The sequence below is a fragment of the Fusarium musae genome, chromosome 6, assembly GCF_019915245.1.
Source record: "Fusarium musae strain F31 chromosome 6, whole genome shotgun sequence".
In the NCBI taxonomy this organism is placed as follows: domain Eukaryota; kingdom Fungi; phylum Ascomycota; class Sordariomycetes; order Hypocreales; family Nectriaceae; genus Fusarium; species Fusarium musae.
Genome location: NC_058392.1, coordinates 1066229 through 1088468, shown reverse-complemented (window position 1 = coordinate 1088468; position 22240 = coordinate 1066229). Strand labels below are relative to the sequence as shown.

At 49.6% G+C, this 22240-nt stretch overlaps 7 protein-coding genes across 7 annotated transcripts; 3 read left to right on the top strand and 4 right to left on the bottom strand.

Annotated features, from left to right (window-relative positions):
* Positions 1 to 413: 413 nt before the first annotated feature.
* CLA4 (Protein kinase) lies at positions 414 to 2345 on the top strand (the record flags this gene model as incomplete). The annotated part of the gene is made up of 3 exons (XM_044825860.1): positions 414 to 985; positions 1035 to 2281; positions 2335 to 2345. The coding sequence occupies 3 exons, from the start codon at positions 414 to 416 to the stop codon at positions 2343 to 2345; spliced, it is 1830 nt and encodes a 609-aa protein (XP_044678777.1).
* A 300-nt stretch (positions 2346 to 2645) lies between these two features.
* J7337_008236 (uncharacterized protein) lies at positions 2646 to 4136 on the bottom strand (the record flags this gene model as incomplete). The annotated part of the gene is made up of 2 exons (XM_044825859.1): positions 2646 to 3720; positions 3778 to 4136. 2 exons carry the CDS (start codon positions 4134 to 4136, stop codon positions 2646 to 2648), a joined length of 1434 nt encoding a protein of 477 aa, XP_044678776.1.
* A 444-nt stretch (positions 4137 to 4580) lies between these two features.
* Positions 4581 to 7342, top strand: J7337_008235 (uncharacterized protein; the record flags this gene model as incomplete). The annotated part of the gene is made up of 3 exons (XM_044825858.1): positions 4581 to 5027; positions 5079 to 7106; positions 7160 to 7342. The coding sequence occupies 3 exons, from the start codon at positions 4581 to 4583 to the stop codon at positions 7340 to 7342; spliced, it is 2658 nt and encodes an 885-aa protein (XP_044678775.1).
* Positions 7343 to 8252: 910 nt separating this feature from the next.
* On the bottom strand, positions 8253 to 9824 carry J7337_008234 (uncharacterized protein; the record flags this gene model as incomplete). Its single annotated transcript, XM_044825857.1, has 5 exons — positions 8253 to 8413; positions 8466 to 8982; positions 9030 to 9260; positions 9311 to 9522; positions 9578 to 9824. The coding sequence occupies 5 exons, from the start codon at positions 9822 to 9824 to the stop codon at positions 8253 to 8255; spliced, it is 1368 nt and encodes a 455-aa protein (XP_044678774.1).
* A 3080-nt stretch (positions 9825 to 12904) lies between these two features.
* Positions 12905 to 15672, bottom strand: J7337_008233 (uncharacterized protein; the record flags this gene model as incomplete). The annotated part of the gene is made up of 5 exons (XM_044825856.1): positions 12905 to 12915; positions 12976 to 13400; positions 13452 to 13839; positions 13890 to 14034; positions 14083 to 15672. 5 exons carry the CDS (start codon positions 15670 to 15672, stop codon positions 12905 to 12907), a joined length of 2559 nt encoding a protein of 852 aa, XP_044678773.1.
* Positions 15673 to 17394: 1722 nt separating this feature from the next.
* J7337_008232 (uncharacterized protein) lies at positions 17395 to 19827 on the bottom strand (the record flags this gene model as incomplete). Its single annotated transcript, XM_044825855.1, has 3 exons — positions 17395 to 18053; positions 18896 to 19636; positions 19692 to 19827. The coding sequence occupies 3 exons, from the start codon at positions 19825 to 19827 to the stop codon at positions 17395 to 17397; spliced, it is 1536 nt and encodes a 511-aa protein (XP_044678772.1).
* Positions 19828 to 20058: 231 nt separating this feature from the next.
* Positions 20059 to 20562, top strand: J7337_008231 (uncharacterized protein; the record flags this gene model as incomplete). The annotated part of the gene is made up of 1 exon (XM_044825854.1): positions 20059 to 20562. The coding sequence occupies one exon, from the start codon at positions 20059 to 20061 to the stop codon at positions 20560 to 20562; it is 504 nt and encodes a 167-aa protein (XP_044678771.1).
* Positions 20563 to 22240: the final 1678 nt, after the last annotated feature.

Sequence of the window (22240 nt, the reverse complement as noted above, 5' to 3'; positions counted from 1 at the left end):
CGCAATAGCTGATTGGCTAACAAAAAAATGTATATAAGTAATGACGAAGACTCAGAGCTAGATACAACCTGCTCATGATTCAATAATATGACCAAATTCGGAGAGCTTACGACTTCTATTGCCTGGTTCTCGTGGTCTTTTGCCGTATTTAGACATTTCTACCAATGAGTTTATCTGTGGCTGTGCTCACTCAAGAATGAAGGGATTGCCTGACTGAAAATTTACCCCGCGATTGTGGCGCCCAAGCCAATGGATTTCTTCTGCCCCTCCAATGCCCTGACTGTTTCCACTGACTCACCACATCCATCACAGCTTGACTCAATTTGCCGGCAGCAGAGACTTAAATCAGCAACTGTCGCCTGATTTGGAGATCTGCCATTTCAATTATCCCCACCGCGAAACGAGACACAATCATGGCTGACGCTGCTGCTCCCCCGACCGAGCAGGTCGCCAACCTGCACCTCGATGAGGTAACTGGTGAGAAGGTCTCCAAGACCGAGTTGAAGAAGCGTCAGAAGGCCCGCCAGAAGGAGGAGGAAAAGAAGAAGAAGGCTGCTGAGCGTGGTCCTGCCCCTGCTCCCAAGAAGGCGGCTGGCGGTGCTGAGGCTGCCGAGAAGGACCTCACTCCTAACCAGTACTTCGAGATTCGATCAAGGAACATCAACAAGCTCCGCGAGACCAAGAGCCCCAATCCTTACCCTCACAAGTTCAATGTCACATACGATCTGCGAAACTTTGTCAAGGAGTTCGGTCACCTCAAGTCTGGCGAGCACGCCAAGGACAAGATTATCCAGATTGGTGCCCGTGTCCACGGAAAGCGAGCATCCGGCTCCAAGCTTCTTTTCTACGATGTCCGAACTGAGGGCGTCAAGGTCCAGATTATGTGCCAAGCGCAAGAGGTGCGAGATGGAGCTCCCGCTTTTGATGCTCAGCACGAACACCTCCGCCGAGGTGATATCATTGGTGTTATTGGCTACCCCGGCCGGTAGGTTACTGACTATCCTAGAACCAGAACATATACTAATGAACTGAAGAACTGCCCCTAAGACCAAGCTTGAGAAGGGAGAGGAGGGTGAGCTGTCCATCTTCGCGACTGAGGTCGTCCTCCTGACTCCTTGTCTTCATGCCCTCCCCGATGACCACTACGGCTTCAAGGATCTTGAGCAGCGATACCGCAAGCGATATCTCGATCTTATCTGCAACGAGAAGGCCCGTAATGTTTTCATTACTCGATCCAAGATGATCACCTGGATCCGACGTTACTTTGACGAGCGTGACTTCGTCGAGGTTGAGACTCCCATGATGAACCAGATTGCTGGCGGTGCCACCGCCAAGCCCTTCACTACTCACCATAACGAGTACGACATGCAGATGTTCATGCGTGTCGCTCCTGAGCTGTACCTCAAGATGCTTGTTGTTGGTGGCCTTAACCGAGTGTACGAGATTGGACGTCAATTCCGAAACGAGGGTGCTGATCTCACCCACAACCCTGAGTTCACTACCATTGAATTCTATGAGGCCTACGCCGACGTCAACGACCTGATGGACACCACTGAGGACATGGTCTCTGGCCTTGTCAAGTACCTTACCGGTGGCTACAAGACCACCTTCCACACCCAGACCGGCGAGAAGTACGAGGTCAACTGGGAGAAGCCCTGGCCTCGATATGAGATGATTCCCACTTTGGAGGAGGCTACCGGAGAGAAGTTCCCTCCTGGTGACCAACTCCACACTCAAGAGACCAACGAGTTTCTCAAGAAGGTCCTCAAGAAGATGAACCTAGAGTGCACACCTCCTCTCACCAACGCCCGCATGATTGACAAGCTGGTTGGTGAGTTCATCGAGGAGAAGTGTGTCAACCCCTCTTTCATCACTGGTCACCCTCAAGTCATGAGTCCTCTTGCCAAGTACCACCGTGAGATTCCCGGTCTGTGCGAGCGTTTCGAGGCCTTCGTTTGCAAGAAGGAGATCGCCAATGCCTACACTGAGTTGAACGATCCCTTTGACCAGCGTCTGCGCTTCGAAGAGCAGGCTCGTCAGAAGGACCAGGGTGATGACGAGGCTCAGCTCATTGACGAGAACTTCTGTACCTCACTTGAGTACGGTCTGCCTCCTACTGGTGGTTGGGGTATGGGTATCGACCGAATGGTCATGTTCTTGACTGATAACTACACCATCCGTGAGGTTCTCGCTTTCCCCTTCATGAAGGATGATAAGCTGGAGCAGAAGAAGCTTGCCGCCGAGGTTGCTGGCATTGAGCCCATGCCTGAGGAGGGCATTGGTAAGTCTGGCCACTCCTGAAACCGAGAACAAATTACTGACCGATTCGTGTAGCTCACAAGTAAAATGGGAAAATGGGATTTACTGGGTTAACTGATAAGTTGGAATGCATGATTTTACGCTGTGACAACGACATAGGAATGGTCAGATTTCCAGTCTGATGAAATTAGAAAGAAAATACAATGTTTTTATAAACCATGTTAAGGATTCTAAAAAGAGTCGAGTGTGTCCAGGGTGTTCATTATATGTGTCGTTTGGCCAGCTTACCAGCCTTCTGTTGCGTTATTCTATTGATGCTATTGGGTACCATATTGTACAAGAATAATATACATGTTCTTCGACATCTTACAACGCCGGCAACTCGTTTATTTGGCAGCAGCCTGCTTCAATCGCTGCTCGAGGAGACGAAGAGTGGGCTTGGGAATATGTAGTCTGTGAGCCAAAACCAGAGCCATGGTCAGCACACCAAGAGCACCCGCCTGATGAGCTGCGGCGAGGGAAATTGGCACCATATAGATCAGAGTGCTGATGCCGAGGGCAACCTGCAAAGATACAACGTGGAAAAGGCCATCGGCGCCCTTCTTGATGTTGGCAGGGAGGATAGCCTTAACACGTCTCGTGCGTGCGTAGATGAAGAGCGAGAGAATGGAGCAGAAGGTAGTCACAGCAAGAATTCGGTGGTTCATCTGAACAGTGCTGGGGTTCTCGAGCATGTTGCGCCACCAAAGATCAGACTGGTCCTCCTTACGGGAGTAGAACTTGTCCCAGAGTTCCTGTTTGGGGGGGAAGAGACCAAGACCCATCTTAGGGAATTCGTTGTAGATCAGACCAGCATCGAGGCCGGCAACAAGTCCACCAGACATTGCAGTAATGAAGGTCAGAGTAGCAAGAGCGAAGACGACACGGCGCATAGTGCGGAGACCGGGCTGGCTCATGGCACCGATCTGTTTCATGGCTGCTTCGGGGTTCGCGAGCCAGCGACGAGTTCTGAGAACTGTCAAAGCAGAGAGAAGCATCCAAGAATAGCAGATAAAGGCGGTACCAAGGTGAGTGGTGAGGCGATACTGAGAGACTCGGGGATGAGAACCAGGAGCAAACAGGTCGTCCTTAAGACCAGACTTGACCATCCACCAGCCAATGATACCCTGGAAACCAATCAATGCAGAGATTCCAGCCAGATTCAATGCCATTTTAGGTGTAACTTTGCGGCGGGCGACGAGGTAGGCGGTAGGAATGACAAAGGTCAGGCCAATAACTCGACCCCAGACACGGTGAAACCATTCCATAAAGTAGATTTTCTTGAATTCTCCGAGGTCCATATGAGGGTTGAGAAGCTTGAACTCGGGCGATGCACGGTACTTTTCGAACTCGGACTCCCAATCTTCTTTGGACATGGGAGGAAGCGAACCGGTGACAGGTCTCCATTCAGTGATGCTCAGGCTGTCTTGACGTTAGCTGGTTATTCAATTGGTCTGCAGCAGGCATAGAGAAGCATACCCAGACTCGGTCAAACGAGTTAGACCACCAAAGACGACGATACCGAAGACACTAACAGCGCTGCCGAGAAGCCAGTAGCCCACACCCTTGGGGTTGGACTCAGGCCATGCTTTCTTGGTAGCTTGAGAGACAGAGGGAGATGTGCGGGCAGAGACCTGCTCGGCGATAGTTCCAATTGGCTTGTTGATTGCGGAATCGGCATAGGTTCGTGATCGGACAGCGTTGAGAACGCGCGAGGGCATGCTCCGGGGAGCAGTTCGAAGGCATTGGTTGCAGACAAAGAACTTTGAAGGACCGGACGCTGTGGCCGTGGCCTGGAATAGTAACCTCCGGAGCCCGGGGGCAAAGGAAGACGCCATGATCGAAGCCAATGTTCAAAGGTTGAACGAGCAAGATTGGGAGGAATCGAACTGGACGACGACGACGAAGAAGAAGTGGCTCACTTATAGATCATACGAGACCTTGGCCATAAATTCGACATCCGATGTGACTCGGTATTCGGTGCTAGACCCGGTCCGTAGTGGAAAGGCCCCTGTGGTCTTCAGTGGGATCGACCCCACTAGAATCAGCAATTTACAACGTCTATGATAGGCTTATCTCACACGCCATTTACACTCCATTACACATGGGTACGTATAGTGCCCCGCCAAGGGTCATCTCACCGCCAAACTTTTTTACACGGCAGAAAAGTTGGAAAAAAGTATTGCTCTAAGGAAGCTGTGTCGACGCCATTCAACCATTTCACGCCGGTTCGCGCAATGCCCATAACTCGATAAATTGGATACCAGTACTTGATTTAAAGAATGGGCGGAAGACAGGCTCACGGGCGACCCCTTGTCGCAGCCCCCAAAGCCAAGGCCGGCAAGAAAAAGTCCAAGGCGAGATCACAGAAGAATGCGCTCGATGCATTCGGTATCGCACAGGAGAACTTTGCGCCGAGACAGAAGCGAACTCCTCGAGCACGGGAATTGGACGCTGAAATCGAGCGAAAGCATGGTCGCGACGAAGAAGAGGACGAGGACGAGGAGGAAGAGGAGGAGCCACAGAGAAAGAAGGTCAAGAGACCTAGTCGGCCAGCAAACGACGATGCCGATGATGGAAGCGATAGTGAAGGAAACGAATGGCGACTGGGGGGTTTAAGAGATGACGACGAGGATTCAGAGATTGAGAGTGACGATGCGTTTGGCGACAGTGATGAAGACAAGTTTGAGAGTTACACGTTCCGCGGCAGCAAAACAACGCAGCGTGAGGTAAGTGTGTTCTGTTCTCGAATAGCTGATCCTAGTCTAACACCCAAAAAGGATGACGACTCAGAGGACGATTCCCAAGACGACGAGGGCGAAACACTGGGCGCAGATGCTATCGATCTAGCAACAGCTCTGGACCAATTCGAGGAGTCAGACGATGAACCCGTGCAGAAAGATCACTCCGGATCTTCAGATTCTGATGATTATGCATCCGGCGAATCGGAAGAAGACGACGACAGTGATGATGACGAGAGCGACGATGAGGAAGCCAGTCCGGAAAAGCTCGAGGCCCTTCAAGGCATGATCAAGGGATATGGAGGTCAAAAGGACGATGAGGACGACAAGCCCAAGTCAAAAGCCAAGATCAGTCTTGCTGATTTAGGAATGACGAGCATCAACGACGTCAATGTGAAGAAGTCTATGAAGCTGATGAGCAAAGAGGAGAAGGAGAAGCGTCCCGGTGCTTCCAAGAAGCTGGCTGTGCCTTTGGCAAGGAGACAGCAGGACCAACTTGATCGAAGTGCGGCCTACGAAAAGACCAATGAAACCCTGGATCGATGGAATGACACCGTTAAGCAAAACCGAAGAGCTGAGCATCTTATGTTCCCCCTGCCCCAGAACTCAGCGACTGCCGGTCTTGATACTACCGAGATACAGCCTCTGAATGTGTCAAAACCCAGCAACGAGCTCGAGTCTGCTATCATGTCCATCATGGAACAGAGCGGTCTTACTATGGAAAAGCCACAAAAGCCAAAGGAGAAGGACTATGATGAAGAGGGCAACGAGCTCACTCGCAAGGAGGCTCTTGCACGCAAGCGTATGGAGCGTGAGCTCAACTCTCGAGAGGCTAAGCGAGCCAAGCGCATCAAGAAGATCAAGAGCAAGGCATACCACCGCGTGCACAGAAAGCAGCGTGAACGTGATGAAATGGCTACAAAGGAGGCTATGGAAGAGGCTGGCGAGATTGACTCTGAGGAAGAGCGTGAAGCGCAAGACCGCCGACGAGCGCTTGAGCGTGTTGGCCAGCGACACAAGGAGAGCAAGTGGGCCAAGATCGGCTCCAAGACAAAGCGAGCTGTATGGGACGATGACTTCCGCGCTGGTCTGACTGAGATGGCGCGCAAGGACGAAGAGCTTCGAAGGAGAAAGGAGGGTCGTGCTGGTAACTCTGACGATTCGTCTGAGTCAGACAGTGACTCCGACGGAGGTGATGCTTCTCTACGTCGACAGCTGGCTGCTCTTGAGGAAGAAGAGGATGAGCCCCAGAAGGGTCTCATGGGCATGAAATTCATGCAAAAGGCCGAGGCCGCTAAGAAGGAGGCGAACGATGCTCTCATCAAGCAGATCCGACGAGAGCTTGATGGCGAGGAGTTTGATGGTTCTGCTGATGAGCTCGAGGAAGTGGGCCGACGCCAATATGGTGCTGCAGATGGCCAGCCATTCAAACATGCTTTCGAGAAGTCTAGCAAGGTGTCTAAGAAGCGCAAGTCTGAGGATGCCGATGCTGATGATGACGGTGACGAAGATGTCGTAATAACCACCAACGGTGCTGGCATCAACCCTGCTATTCCTAACATCACATCCCTCTCCGAACCCGCCTCTTCAGGAACCACAGGCGCATGGTCCCGCGGTGAGACACGCCGCAAGAAGAAGGGCCAGTCTAGCACAAATATTGGTGATCTCGACCTTACATCCAACGTCCTCGTCGCTTCCAAGCCTAGCAAGTCCAAGACTAAGTCAAAAACACAGACTACAGAGGATGCTTCAGACGACGAGTCCGAGACAGACCTGCATCTGCCTATGGCAATCCGCGATCAAGAAATGGTTGCTCGTGCCTTTGCCGGCGAGGACGTGGTCGGTGCGTTTGAAGATGAAAAGACGGCTATCGCTGAGGAAGAGGACGACAAGGTGGTCGATAACACACTGCCCGGTTGGGGATCATGGGTTGGTGATGGCGTGAGCGCCAAGGAGAAGAAGCGTCACCAGGGCCGTTTCCTAACAAAGGTTGATGGTATCAAGAAGAAGGACCGTAAGGATGCCAAGCTTGACAAGGTCATTATTAACGAGAAGCGCATCAAAAAGGTAAACATGTTCACTTTCATTCCTCCTCTATACAGCATGCTAACAATTTCCAGAACGACCGTTATCTCGCATCTCAGCTCCCTCACCCCTTCGAGTCCCGCCAACAGTATGAGCGCTCGCTGCGTCTACCTGTTGGACCAGAGTGGCAGACGAAGGAGACCTTCCAGGACAGTACCAAGCCTCGTGTGCTCATGAAACAGGGCATTATTGCACCCATGTCCAAACCTACTATTTAGATTTTTCGATATACACTCTGATATACATACATTGGCGTTTTGAGAATCAAAAGCATATTTCATCTATATCCTCTGCTGTTGAAGTTGTGACCTGTGTGATGTCTTGTATCCTGGTTCTGTAAGACATATCAGATGGCCCAAGTAAAGCTTTTGGAGTATGGTAACATTCCTGCCATCTTGTACAGGTATGTGATGAATGTTGATTGCGCCAACTCATTTGATGAGTAACACATCTCGTCCACGCCGGCTCATCTCACTTCATTCAAGTTCAACTTCAAACTCGGCATTCTTGGATCGGCATCTAGCTCACGACTTTCACTCAATAGGTCTAACGTCCATCTGCCGTTTTCCCGCTGGCAGGTAATCTCCAAAGATATCACTTGACCCCTTAGTGTTTTACAGACTGGCGACATTGTTACGACTACTTCACCAGTGACAAAGAGAAGATCAATCTCAAAAATATTGATTAACTACCCGATCAACCTTTACGTGCCTGAATTCCATCTCTGACCTCGCAGTCCAATGATATAAGCAAGAAAAATCCAATAAGCACAGAGACCGGCAAGGCCGTTTCCTATCCCTCGTTTCTTTTGACACAATGAAATTTCGCGAATGCGACTGAACCTCCTTATTCCTCTCCCTGTTTCATACCAGAGTTTGATGGAGTGTCTGGAACTCCTGTGAAGCAGTCCTGTCCAGCGGACTGCAACCGCTTAGTAATACAAATATGAAAGTTGACTCGATTATCCGACTGTCTTTTTGGCAGATCGTTGTAGGCACAGTTTTCGGTGGCATTCCTGGCTATCCAGACCAAGCTCCTTGATGAGACAAGTCACTCGTTGGTAGACAAAATATGTTTAAAAACATTAGTTGATTGGTGATGATTAAGACATCAGGGGAATTCAAGCATTTAGTTGCCGGGGTCCAGGACATCGGATGGGGTGGCATAGAAAGCCAATGCGATGATAATATAGAGACCCATAAGCATAGCACCTTCCAGATAGTTGGATTTGCCATCCTGGACAATATACGAAACAACGAGGACAGAAACTCCAAAGGCAACAGTTTGAACTGGGAAGTTTGTCAGTAAATATTACACAGAAAGCAAAGGGATCAAACTCACAAGTCTCGAAGTGAAGAGTCATGGGGGCTCCAATGATCCAGCCAACAATGACGAGGAAGGGCGTAACCAGGAGGGCAATCTGGATAGAAGAACCAACCGCAACACCCATGGCGAGATCCATCTTATCACGGAGGGCGACGACAACAGCAGTGACGTGCTCAGCAGCATTGCCAACAATAGGAATCAAGATCAGACCAATGAAACCGCGGCTAATTCCGGAGGTCTTGACAAGATCATCAATGCTGTCAACGAGATAATCGGCGCAGAGAGTGACAAAAATGGTAGTGACACAGAGAACGGCAATAGCGGCGATAGGTCCAATAGTAGGCTCCTCTGGCTCAACCTCCTCGCCGTCCTCGTTCTGGTTCTCTGCGTCGAAAAGGTTGCTGTGTGTTCGGAGCTGGAAGACGAGATATAAGACGTAGAGCAGGAGAAGAATGATGGCAGTGCCATGAGAGAGTGTGAGGATGCTCTGGGCCTTGTCCTTGGAACCACTCTGGTCAAGAACTGCGTAGAGCTATAAAAAGTTAGTCGAATCTTTGAGCAGGGTTCAATTTGACATACGGCAGCGGGAAGGACGAGCGAGGCCGAAGACAGGGTCATAAGGGAGCAAGTTGTCTGTGCAGTGGCGGAAGAAAAGGACTGCTCTCTGCCATTGCCCGACTCGCCCCGGTGAATGATACCACCGAACAAGAAGCACATTCCCATGACCAGAAGTAGGTTGGACAAAATGCTGCCAAGCATAGAAGCCTGGACGAGCTCAATTTCGTTTCGTTGAAGAGCAACAATGCTGACCTAAAAGTACGATTAGTCGGGAGCATGAAGTGAAGCGCGGGGCACCATACAATAAGTTCCACGGCATTTCCAAAGGTAGCATTCAGGAGTCCACCTAGAGTCTCGCCAAGCTTCATCGAGAACTCTTCTGTCGCAAATGACAGAACAGCAGCGAGCGGGATGATGGCGAAGAAGTTGATGGTGAAAACAGCAGTGGAGCTCCAGCCCATCTTACCAGCGACAATACCGAGAGGCACCATAACCAGGAGGAAGTTGACATAGTCTAGGAAACAGAGTCAGTTGTGTATGCGACCGTCCCTCCAGAAGCGCAAACATACTACTGAGAAGGGTGACCTTGATGATGTGCCAGGAGTAAGCCAGACTCCTTACGGCAATGTTGCTGTTATCGGTGCCGGGTGTATGCTTCGAGTCGAAGAGAAACGTCATGGTGCTCGAGTCTCGGCTGAGACTGATATGGCCGTTGCCATTGCCATGACCGAGGGTGTCATTGAGAGCCGGCGAGCCACCGCCATTGAGGAGCGGGCTATTCTCGTCGGCTGTATGGTTGTGAGGCTTGGCAGACATTGATCGTCTGATCTGGAGGTTGAACGATGGAAGAGCTGTTGGTGGTGATCAAGGCACCGACATGGTCAGCGGATGAGTCTTTTGATATAATGAACGAGAGTGAGGAAGTATCCAAAGGCGGAGTAGACGCTTGTTAAGCAACAAAAGACGGAATACAAAGAAGTCCTCAAACGGGCAAGTGTCAGAAGATTGGGGTAGGCTGCACGGTAGGCTGACAATGGGACCTTGTCCTGTAGAGCCTAGATTGCTTGGCCTTGTCTGCATGGGGCGGATGCTTTGAGCTTGTTTGTGCTCGGCATGGAAAGGAGCGGACCCTGCTGCGCCATCCTTGATGCGCATGCACAGAGGCAGAGATACAAAGTGAAGATCATGTCTGAACTGGCGCGTAGATAGAATGGCGATCACGGCAGTGCACTTAGGTCCAACTGACGGCGCTTGCCAAGAGAGGGAGACAATAATACAGACTTGGAGATGGAGGGGAGGACAAAGGGACGGGGAAGAAAGTCCGTATTAGGCATTATCGCGTCGCGAGCAGACTCACTCTTTCACTCGATATCTTGTACTAGGTGGCAAAGCCCGTGTCCGTTTCCGCTTCCAAAGGAGTAGGAGCCGAGATGATGGAAGTTGACGTAGAAGTGAGGTTGAAAGAAGGATAAAACAATGTGGGCACGGAGTGGCAGAGGGCAACAACCACGTAGGGATATAATATCGTGAGTGGCGGCGCCGCAAAGACCCCCGTGTGAAAGAAGCTAATCTTGCACTTTGTCTCGTTCTGGCTGGTGTGTGCCACTCTGTGCTCAGATGCAGGGATGGTGACGGTGATGAGATGGAGATGGAGCAGCTTTAGGAAAGATGTGTAGATGAGGATATGATACGAGGGTATTGGATGTTTTACTTTGTGCGTGGCGGAGGAATAGACAGATAGACCTTGAGGAGACCGTGGTTGCTTAAGTGATGCTTTATGATCGAGGAGAGCAAAAAGAAAAGGCTAAATGCAGATGCAGATGCATATAGACATTTTACTTACAAACCATGATTGCGTCGAACTTTCTCACAGCCAATTGATGGAATTGATTGATGCGTGTGTGGGCGGTTTAGAGGTTGAACGACCACGGGATTGATTGAGTGAGTCGGTCGGTCTGGAATGAGCGAAACAGAACGAAACGAAACGGGTAACGAAGCGTATGACGATCCAATCCAACAACAATGTTTGAATAGAGGCAGTCGTCTTTTCAATTGTCCCCGCTCAACGGAGTGTGTACGTTAGACAGTCCAAGGGAAGAATAGCGTCGGCGGGTAAAGAGAAAGCGGGCGTCCTTAAGCTACACAGCCCTGAACAATCTCCAACAATTAGGTAGTGTTAGACGACGGGTGATGATGCTGTTGATGATGGTGATGGTCTGGTCTTGCTGGAGGTGGTGGTTGTGTTGCAGGAACGAAGAGAAACAACCCGCGTTGCCCCAGGAGGCCTCCCTCCTTGGTTATGGTCTGCCCGGTTACGCAAGGGAAAAAAGCTTAGCTTGGCCCTGGAAGCAGTAGCCGAGCGAGTTGACGTAGGACATGGGTCTTCCCAAGCGGATCGGCAGGGTTACATCAGCCAATCCCGTCCGGCCGCTGACAAGAGATGGCCATCAACCGCTGAGCTACCCACTGATTGAGCTGCCAAGCTCTCCACTTTCCAGGGAGAGCTCCAGGTTGTCCTGTCACTGATGCTCAATTATTCGGCGCGACCACTCTAAGCTCCATCGAGAAACTGCCGATTCCACAGCTGTCGACTCGAACGCAGCGGCCCCAAGAAACAAGTTAGATCAGCTGGTGGCTGAGCAAAAAAAGCTTAAAACTTTGAATCTGCAAGCGCTTTTTTCTCTGTCTTTGTCCTTGTATCCGTATCTACCATTGTAATTGATTTGGTTGTTGAAAATAAATTAACGCACCTTCTGAATTAATCCAAAATCGTCAATAGCTGTACGCCTCGCAATTCTCCTTCTTCTTGGCATCTCTGCGACCCCTGCCGTTTTTTTTTGCGGACAGATATCGTATAACTGCGCATATGCAAGATACATCATTATGAGTGGCTTTGTAGATCAAACGTCATGTAACTTGCGCCGGAGTCCATCGGCTTACGACATAATAGACTCCGCCATAGTTCCATGCTTTTTTGTTTCGCCTTGCGCAACCGCTCGGTCCTGTCCACTCTTGTCCGACGTTGCCGTGTCGCTGGGATTTACGCCAATAGACAACTCGTCATATGTAACTTCAAGTTAAGCAAGAAAAACGGTTACACCGATGCTTAACTCAACCTGTCTTGTCTCATGTGGTGTACTCTCTTCAGGTGTGCAGATGGCCAGTTTATCCAGTTTATCATCCTCTTAGCCTCTCAAACACGTTAAAAAGAAACGTTTGTCGCACTCAATGTTTCAGGCATATGCAGACTTCAAACTGCCCCATAATCATTTCCCACTTTTGGTACTCTCCAAGCTTCTCCACCTCCCAGCCTGTCACTCTCTTCCTCTTCTTGGTCAAACTCGAGGCGGTGTTGAACAACCTGTTTCTTGGCGACCATCCACATCTCACTCACTTCCCCTCGGCGCAAATCTTCATCAAGGGTCGTCATGACTGCGCCCCAATCAAGCCAGGCCAGATAGTCACCTCCTCAGTGCCAGCACGTGGGTTTAATTGATCCCACGTATCCGAGTTCCGGTATCACCAACACAGGTGACAGAATCTTCAGACTCATCGGACTTCGGTGCTTTTCAAGCTTCAACTTCCGATATGCGACACACCTTAAAGGTAACCAATGAAATTCTAACGTGCCCTGCCTAGGGTCTAACATCTGCCTCCCGTTTGTCTAATCGGGGTGAGGTCAGGGAATATCTAACTGTCTTTCTTGCTTTCCTCCTCCATTTCTAACACATTCAAAGCCTGTTCTTTCTGCCCAGTCGAATTATACAAAACAAATGTTCCCGTCGGGGTATCGCCATGTCTATGTAAGGTATGTTCAATATTTGTACAAGGTGCTTATCTCAGCACCGATGCTGACGTTTTGGTTGCAAGGCAACCATTTCACTTTCGATTTTTCATCAAATCTGGCCTAGAGCTGTGTGGTGATTGTCAGCCATTGTACTCTTGCGTTTCACTGTTGTAGACTTACCCGCAGCATATGCCATATACCATGTCCTTGATGCTCCGCCATCGATCCAGTTGGCATCAAAGTTGGACTTGGTGAAGAACGTCCAGGCAGTCTTAGGTTGGACTGTTGCATAGTTGCCATAGATGATGCCCTTCCACAGGTTGTTAAACTTGTCGACACGGCCCTTGCTAAAGTAAGTGTCCCATTCCTGCTGAACGAATGTGGCGGTTCGGGCCAAGTTGGACACGGGGAGGATAGGAATCATGTGAATGCCCTGGACTGCCTCAATCGCTGCGCTGAACCATGTGGTGTGGTGCACCTTGTTCTCGAACAGAATACCCGCGACCTTGTTGCCGATGAAGTTCTTAGGCTGCACGGTGTTGGACGTGGTGTAGTAGTAGTAGTCTTGCATAGCTCGTGTCATGACGGCAAGCTGGAGGTTTGCTCTGTTCTGTTGTTAGTAGTCTGCTGAAAAATGCCTGGGCTGTCCGACTTACCTCGCGACCATGTTAGTGTCCTTAATCACAGTTCCCCACATCTTCAGAGCATAAGCAGACATCATGTCCTCGGAACTCGATTCTTGGTCCTTGCCATCATACATGGCAGTAAGACCATGAGCCCAACTGTGGCCGTGGTACCAATCGAAGCTTCGCCACACGGGAAAGTACTTATCGCTGCTGCTCGGGTTCGCATAATCACGAACAAGAGAGTTGACGTAGGCCTTGTTGGCAGCAAGCCATTTGCTATCCATAGCGCCAATGTAGGCAGCAGCGAGGACGTGATAGCCGTAATGGAAATGGTGATCATTGTAGTAGGTGTTTCCAAAGTCGGATCCTGCTTGGCCTGTCTTATAGGATGCAGATGAAACAACTCCGCCCCAGACGGCTATTAAGCTGATTAGCTAACGTAATACCCAGCTTTGGCAAACGACTTACATTCATAGACAAGAGGATAGTTCTGCTTGTTGGAACCGAATCTGGCAAATGCCTTCTGAAGTTTGAGTAAGCCAGCCTGTGCCAGAGCCTTATCTCCTAGCATGTTGTTGATGACATAGATGATGGAACCAAACTTGGCCAGAGCCTATACTATGTTAGTATATTTCTTATGGATACTTGATGCGGGAGTTACCTTTCCAGAATAGTACATCGAGTCTGTGTTAGCCTGCGCGTCCATGTCTTGCGAGACCTCGGACTTGGCAATGGGTGCGATGATTTTCTTCGCATTAGCAGTCAGACCACGGCTTCCTTTCGCTGGGTCCCAGGGGGCAAAGCCCATGTCGACGGGCAGCGCAGACTCGACCATCGTCCAGGTGGTTCCGCCAACAGCAGTAGCAATACCCTTGGTGGGTGTCTGGAGCGAGTACGTCCTCATCTCCTTCTTCGTTGTAGCATCGAATGAGCTGACGTGGTGAGGAAGAGCAAAGATCCAAAGCTTTCCGGAAGCGTGGCCAGCTTTGGTCCATGTGAAACTGTAAGTGCCCTGCTTGCCAACGGTGTTGCCGCTGACTGTCATGCCAGTGGCATAGATACCGCAACCGTTGTCAAGAACTGCCTCGGATTGGCCAACCTTGGGATCCTTCGCAATTTGGATGAAGCCGTAGAACGGCTTGGTCGAGGCCGCAAGACCGTTGTTGGTGACCTTGAGGGTAAGAGGGTCACCCTTGGTCTTGTAAGCGTACAGACGCCAGGTGGTTCCATCTTCAAGGACGAAGTTGTACTTGCGCACGTTGGACTTGGGATCCTTTGTCACTTGTGTCATAGTTCTGAAGTAGACGCCAGTCTGAATCCAAGGTGTACCACCACTGAAGTACGCAGTCGTGAAGACGCTACCTTGGTAAAGGGGAAAGGTGATTGTTGCTGCTGACTTGCTATCCTTTCTGAGATAAGCTTTGGCGTAGTGAGCGGTCATAGAGTCCATAGTCAAGACGGTGTTCTTGCCAAGTTCCTTTGCCGAGATGATCATGGACTGGATACCAACAGGGTTGATGTAATATTCGACGGCTCCATTAGATTGCACGTTACCATATGTACGTTGTGACGCCTCGACGTGAGAGATAGACATGCCCCAGCTTGCTGCCGGGCCAGTGCCTTTGCCCCATGTGAGCGAGTAGGGGTAGGTATAGACGGGGGTATTCTGATCACCAAGGTAGAAGTTGGAGTAAAACTTGTTCGTGCCAATAGGGCTGTTTTGATTGACGATAGGCGTTTTGGCAACAGGGTGAGTAGACATCCTTTTGAACATCGATGGAGGAGCACTCGTATCGACGGGGTTGGCGAAGATGTTGGGAGCGGCAGCCATTTTGGAAAGACCTGAGGGTACAGCGTTGCTTGTGGTAGATGTAACTGGCTTAAGCAGACTTGTAGGACTGGGAATCGAAGTGCTGATAACGGCAGGTTCTGTAAGAAGAGGATTGTATAATTCCGTTACAACGAAACCTTCGGTATGAGGCTCAACGTCTGAAAGAGTCGGGAGGACCTGAGCTGTGGCAGTAGTTCCAACCTTGCTAGTACTGACTTTGACACTTTCGGTGACGGGAATGATGTCGTCCTTGTCGTAGGTTGTCAAATACTGGAAAGCAGATGTTTCGATATCTCGCTTGAACTCTTCGTTAGAGTCGTCCCAGGAATCAGCAGAGTCGTCTTGGCCTTGGGGCAGGGCTAGGACTTGTCCCTGGGTTAGCCAAAGAAGCCATACGGGCAAGATGGTGCTGGTCTTCATGATGGGCAAGTAGGGAGTGTATTGCTGCCTTGATCAAGAAGATCACAACCTCGATAAGACTTATGAGGCTGAATGAAGCTGGAGAGCAAGCTGAAGGGTAGGGGTTCCATGGCTCATATAATATAGTCGCCCTACGGCCCAGGGCCTGCTCCTTTCCTTGAAGCCATCGAATGCGGAAAACCACTAGTCCAGTGGCACCACGACTGATAGAGCTAGCATGCACTTACATCGGAGAATGAAATGAAGTGGACTGTGTCTCGGCGGCACAAACGAAGAAACGCATGTGGCTTACCTGGAAGCTAGACCAAGCCTAGAATTGACCACCAAAAGAAATACTGGACTAGCGGACCAGCGTTGACAACGGGTTGGTCGAGACCTAGCAGATGCCAGCGAAGATGGCGTAAGCGATGAAGGGTATGTAATAGGATTTCAGAAATTGGATTCTCTAGGATGGCGTAGGATGCGAATGTGATAGATAGGATTCCGAGGTTGTGTTGATGATGGGGTTGAAGTGGAAGTTGAACGAAAATGGCTGGAGGAATTCCATCTTTATCTTCTTCCCCTCGAGGAGCCAATGCCAGAGAAGCTTGGCCATGTGGTCTGTTCGACCATTGCTCTTTCTGTCTCTTGGGTATCATTGAAGCCCAGGAAAGAACATCGTGAACAGTCGAAGCGGGGACCTTTTTCGCATTCTGGATCAAGTGTCTACGGCGCATGTCCTCAGTGTCACACACAGGGTATGTGATCCATGGCGCGTCGTGATGCACCTCAAAGGGGAAATCGCCTAGATGCTCATCTGTGGCGTCCCCGTGTCCCTGCAGTAGAGGGGCCAGTTAATTGCCTAGCGTACGCCGCACTTGGGCATGAGCAGCAGGGTGCTCCTAGTTCCAGGAACTATCGATTCGCGACGAGTTAGCCTGGGAGACTATTTAAGGGATGGCTTCGGTTGAGCTCGCCACACCCTGCAAAACCAAACGTTCAAATTTGCTTCAGAGTTCAGCTCCGGTGGTTTGGGTGAGCTTTCAACCTTGTGAGTAAATAGATAGTAGACGCCACTTGTGTCCTTCATTTATTTTCATGGCTTGCTTTCCCGAATCAAGTCTCAGCCTTGAGCGTTGATGGCTAGGTGGCTTCATAGCTAAAATCTTTTATTGTTTTGCGCATAACCCGTCCTTCATGCTATTACTTGAGTTAAGAAAATTGTCTCTCAGCAGAAACATCACCAGGCTTGCTATGCCTTCGCCTGACAAATATTCATTCGCCTAATGAATACGATGTCACTTGTCGTCTGTCTGGTGGCCAAACTCTTTGCTCCCGCCGCTTCAACGTTGATGTTACATTCATGAAAAAGGCAATTCGATTTTGAACCGAGACAATCACTTGACTCCATATGTTACGTTAGAGACCGTTGAGACAGCACTTGACTTGTGGTAACATTTATCCAGACACCAGGACGGAGGAGTTCGTTAGAAACCGAGACATGATCCAGTGACCAATCGTTCCAGCGTGTCTCAAAGACCCCAAGGCCATGGGTCTCTAGCCTCTAGCACACTTTTATCAATCATGGTGATTACGTATCGCATTCCAGACCACAGCAATGCGCTTGGCCATGCCAATCATTACTTGGCAACTCTCTTTTATTGTTCCTTCTGGTCCAGATCTAAGAATGAACGCCCGCTAAAATGTCGTAGTAAGTGCGCCAGCAATCAGGACATCTTGAGTTCATAACCCTAGCGCATCGTATTTGCCTCTTCCACCCTGCTCAAGAATCTGCCGAAGATCCAGCCGCATTTCTTTGTGCGGCTTCTGCTGCCGGATGGCTTGTTCAGTATGGCCCACGGACTTTGATGTCTGCTTCGATGCTTGAGGTTCTATCTTTGCTTTGATGCGCTTTCGTTTCCTCTCCGCTTCCTCTTCACTCCGCTCCGCTTCCTTTCGACATCTTCGGATCTCGCTGCTTCGTAGAACCCATGGTTTTTCAAGAACTTCGGACTTGAATTTGACCCTTTTTTCCCAGAGGGTAACCTCTTGCGCAGTGCCTCGTACCTTGGCCATCTTTTCAATGGTGAGTTGTCGCTCGTCTCTGAAAGTAGATAGGCCTCCCTTAACGTCGACAACGCATCCGACATCGATATTTGGGAATGGGTCTGGTGGGATTTGAGGCGGGTCAATATCCGCTTTGTTTGGAGCAGCATCTCCTGTTGTCGCGCGATTCTCATCTCCACCAGAGATTGGTATGGAAATAATGCACTCGATGCATGCGCCGCTACTATCGTCTATTGTATACACGCGTCGGCTTGCGAATTCGTCAATGGCGACGACTAATCCGACTATGCGCACCCATTTGATGGGCAGATTCCTATAGAAGTAGAAGTTTTCGCCTAAAATTCGTCAGTCCAGAACAGAGTGAAGTATTTGACAGCCTAGACGTACCTTCAAACCCTTCGTACTGACCAAGGTCATGGATATCGGTTACACGAAAGAGGCACCATTGGTTCACTGTGGGCGCAAGATGAAAGCAATACCGAGGATATATTGGGGGCTTGGCGGATTCGCTCATGGCATCATGATAGCACTCTTCTTCAGATGGAGACTAAACCATCATTAAGCACTGCCATGCAGAATCGCGCTCTTGCATTTTTGTCGTGGTGACGCGTTTGAGAGGATGTTAAATAAGTGAAGTGAGACCTGGCGATATTCACGGTGGCTTGAGAAGCCCCACCATAGCTTAGTGGATAAAAAGACTGGCCCGTGACAACGTCACGGCATCATTGCATACGATATTGGTGAAGTCATTGAATTGCTGGGAATACTTGCCACAACAAGACTGGGTATTTATGTAGGACTTATCAACAGTTAGAAGTTTTGCAAGGGAGCTTGCTTTGCAGATATGAGGTCTGAGGTTCGTTAGAACAAGTCTGGTTTATGTCTGTCTGTCTCATTATGTCCATGACTTTTATACTACCTTCATTGATCGAGGACTGACTTTCCTTCTTGTTGAAAGAAAGTCACCGGAAACCAAGCTACACTCTGTAGTCTACTTGCAAACTTAACATGAATCGTTCAATTCTTCTCAGTCTCTAAATTCTCTTCTTGTCCTAGTAGTGCATCCTTGCCTTAACCTAAGGTACGCCCAAACACCAAAATTCTTGACCCAACAGCTATATTACCGCAATCCGATATTGTTATCTCCCGGTAGTCTACCGTTTCGACCTCTTCGAACCCTTCAGACGAGAAGCAGCCGCCTGGAAAGCCTCTTCTGACGGCTCATCCTCAACAGGCCGCTTCTTGCCTTTCTTGCCCTTGCCCTTGCTCTCTTTGGCACCATACTTTTCGGCGAGATGGTCTAGGAAGCTCTCTGAGCGATCTTGCTGTCTCTTTTGTATCAGTGCTGCCAGGTCGTCCTCCAAGTTTCCCTTACCCTTCTTCTTCTTGCCCTTATTGTCGCCGCCGAAGAGTTTGTCGTGTACACCTAGCTCCTTTGCGTAATCTTCAGCCTCTGTAGCTTCGGCCCGGGCCTGCTTCACACGACCCTCTCGCTTCTTCTTCGACTCTTTTGTGTAGGCCGGGAAGCTAGGCACTTTCTTGCTCTTGATAGCCGTGTCGATAATCTCACGGAAGCGTTCGTCGTCCACCAAAACGTCGCTAAGAATGACTCTCTCGTACAGCGCATCCATATCGCCTTGGCACTGTTCGTACGCATCGAGAACATCTCCCTTCTCTTCATCAGAGCCTTTGTACTTCTTGGAAAACTTCTCGATTGCATCGCCCGACACAGACTCTTTATATTGCTCTCGATAGTAGTCGCTCCAGTTGAATCCTTCTGAGTCTACAATCGATTCGGAGGTCGAGCCAGTCTCGTCGTACCGTTTGCGACGGGCAGGATCGGAGAGGATGGCGTAGGCGAACGCGATAGCTTGGAACTTCTCGTGTGCGGCGTCTTTTTGATCTTGTGGCACCTTATCTGAAGAGCCGTAGGATCAGCAGTGCTCATCTCTGTTGTTACCGAATTGACAAACCTGGGTGGTTCTTAAGCGCAGCCTTTCGATAGGATTTCTTGATGTCATCGCTCGTCGCAGTCCTTTCGAGGCTCAAAACCTCATATGGGTCAATAGTGGGAGGTTCGCTCTCCAGTGCGTCTTCGTGGTCCGACATCGTATTGATATCGTCGATTTTGGTTGATCATGTACGGATAATGGGTAGCAAGTTGGATTAAGCTCGAGCTGGGAAACGCGTTGCAACGCGCTCACGGGTAAAGTGTGGGGCCAATGCTAAAGTGCTCTCGGCGATCGGAGTTTACAACCGCCGACCGTTCAAGATGGATCATGGCTCCCGCATCTGGACATCTCGTCATACCTCATCCGTGCATGCCTCACATTAAACGATATGACTACCATAGAACCTGGAAACCACAAGGCCGCAATGGGGCGTGCCTTAGGCTTGGCCAGAAGTTCCCCTCCCAAGCCCACCAACTTTCGTGTGGGAGCTCTAATTGTGCGGCTTAGCGACAACAGCATCATTGCCGAAGGATACACTCTTGAACTTCCCGGGAACACCCATGCAGAAGAGACATGTCTATTGAAGCTGGCTGAGCAGCATGGAACGACAGAGGAGAAGCTATCAGATGTGTTCAACACCCCCCATGCTCTATACACCACTGTTGAACCCTGTTTCAAGCGGCTGAGCGGCAAACTCCCCTGCGTCGAAAGAGTCTTGCGCCAAAAGTCATGGATCAAGCAGGTCTATATTGGCGTTCAGGAGCCTGAGACTTTTGTTGGGGAGAATACAGGTCGCAAAACGCTCGAAGATGCCGGTATTGAGATCCATCATGTCTCAGGCTTGGAAGATGAGATTCTCAAGGTTGCGACTGCAGGGCATATCAAATCATGACTAAGTTGTTCGTTTGAGATCAAATTGCTCATTCATGGGAGTTAACGAGTAAAGGACAGTACTGTGGCATATTGGATAAATTCGTCAGTTGGATCTGAGATGAAGTGAAGGAGATGGCAAGTACCACCCCCATATCATCAGAGCATCTTGAGCTAATCGACCATGTTCTCCCAGAAATATGTAGTTTAGTTCTATCGTCAGTATTCAGCGTTGATATATGCTACGCTGCTCTAAAGGGATGTACTCCCTGGCATGCTCTTTGCGATGTATCAGTTGATACATCAAAGTCAGGAGCTTAGCTATCAAACTTGCCGCATTGCATTTCGCCAATCATTAGTTGATTTGTGCATTTCAATGTCAGCCACGATAGTACCAATCTGTCCTGATCGGCTCGCGTTGAGTTCCGCCAACAGACCCCTTGTACCATGGTATGCTTGTGGTTGCCACGTAGCACACCGGTGATCCATATGTGCAACGTTGACCAAGATGCTTCCGTCCCTTGTCTTTGATATCGACCTCATATGTGTACATTTGTATCCCTGAATGTACTGTATTGCGGCTACGAGAAGCACAGATGATGCCTTCACATGACTGAACCACCAAACTACCATCTATTGAACATTGACATCTAGTTGTTGGGACTGCCTTCCACACAGATATTTCAAAGCCTATCAATATCCCTTGATGAGTATGGGTCAAAACGCAGAATACAGCCAGCTGTCAAATCTTCTCAGGGCACTTCCTCGAGGTTGGGAAGTTGAACATCCAGTTTCTCCCAGGGTCTTTTGGTTACTGCTTACTACTGCGCCCACAGGCATTTTCTATATCACAAATCTAAATGTGACAAGCGATATTTACATGGCGCACTTTGGTGGTGTGTAAGAAGTTGAGAGTGGTATTAAGATACACTTGAACTTGGGCGTCAAAATGACCAAAACGAAGAATTTACGCCCTAGCTACCGACCCTTGTCTCTTCCTCTTCGATGCGATCTCTTTTCACCACTTCCATGCTCCTCTCTGACCTCAACACATGTGACTTGGCACTCAGAGCAGAGTGCCGTAGGAACCAGGAGGGTGTGCCATGTAAAATATTGGCAGCTGGGCTTGAGGTATCGGTTGAGAACCTGCTCTGGGGGTCCGTTCGCAATCCACCATTCGCATATGTCCCAGGCAATTGTATCTATTTCGATTTTGCATACATGCCCCTGGGTGATAAGTCTGTGAGGAACTATCCCTTTCTTGGGGCAGTGGGAGCGTCTGCAGGGGCAGATGTAGAAGCCGCGTTGACCAGTGCACATGGTATTTCTTAGGTTGTTTGGTGCTATTCCCACTCCCGGGGCTTTTGAAGTATGAGATTGTTGGTACCTTGATTTGTTCTATATGTACTTGGATCATAAGAAGAGTCTTGAGGTGGTTCATGGGGCTGTTCCTAGGCTGCCCGTTTGTTGAAGTTTGGCTGTGTCTATCCGACCTGTCGGTTTGAAAAAACATGCACTGACATGATGGACGACATGGCGACTATTTACATTGATCAAAATGCGGTTGAACATGATGATAGATTCCAGTATGTTTTGCTTGGAGTTTAGAATTATGCGGGAAGCCGAGCATTGCTCCAGCTGTAATCGGTGTAGGATACCGAGAATAAGGAGCTCAATACACAGGTCCTTGCTGAGAATGG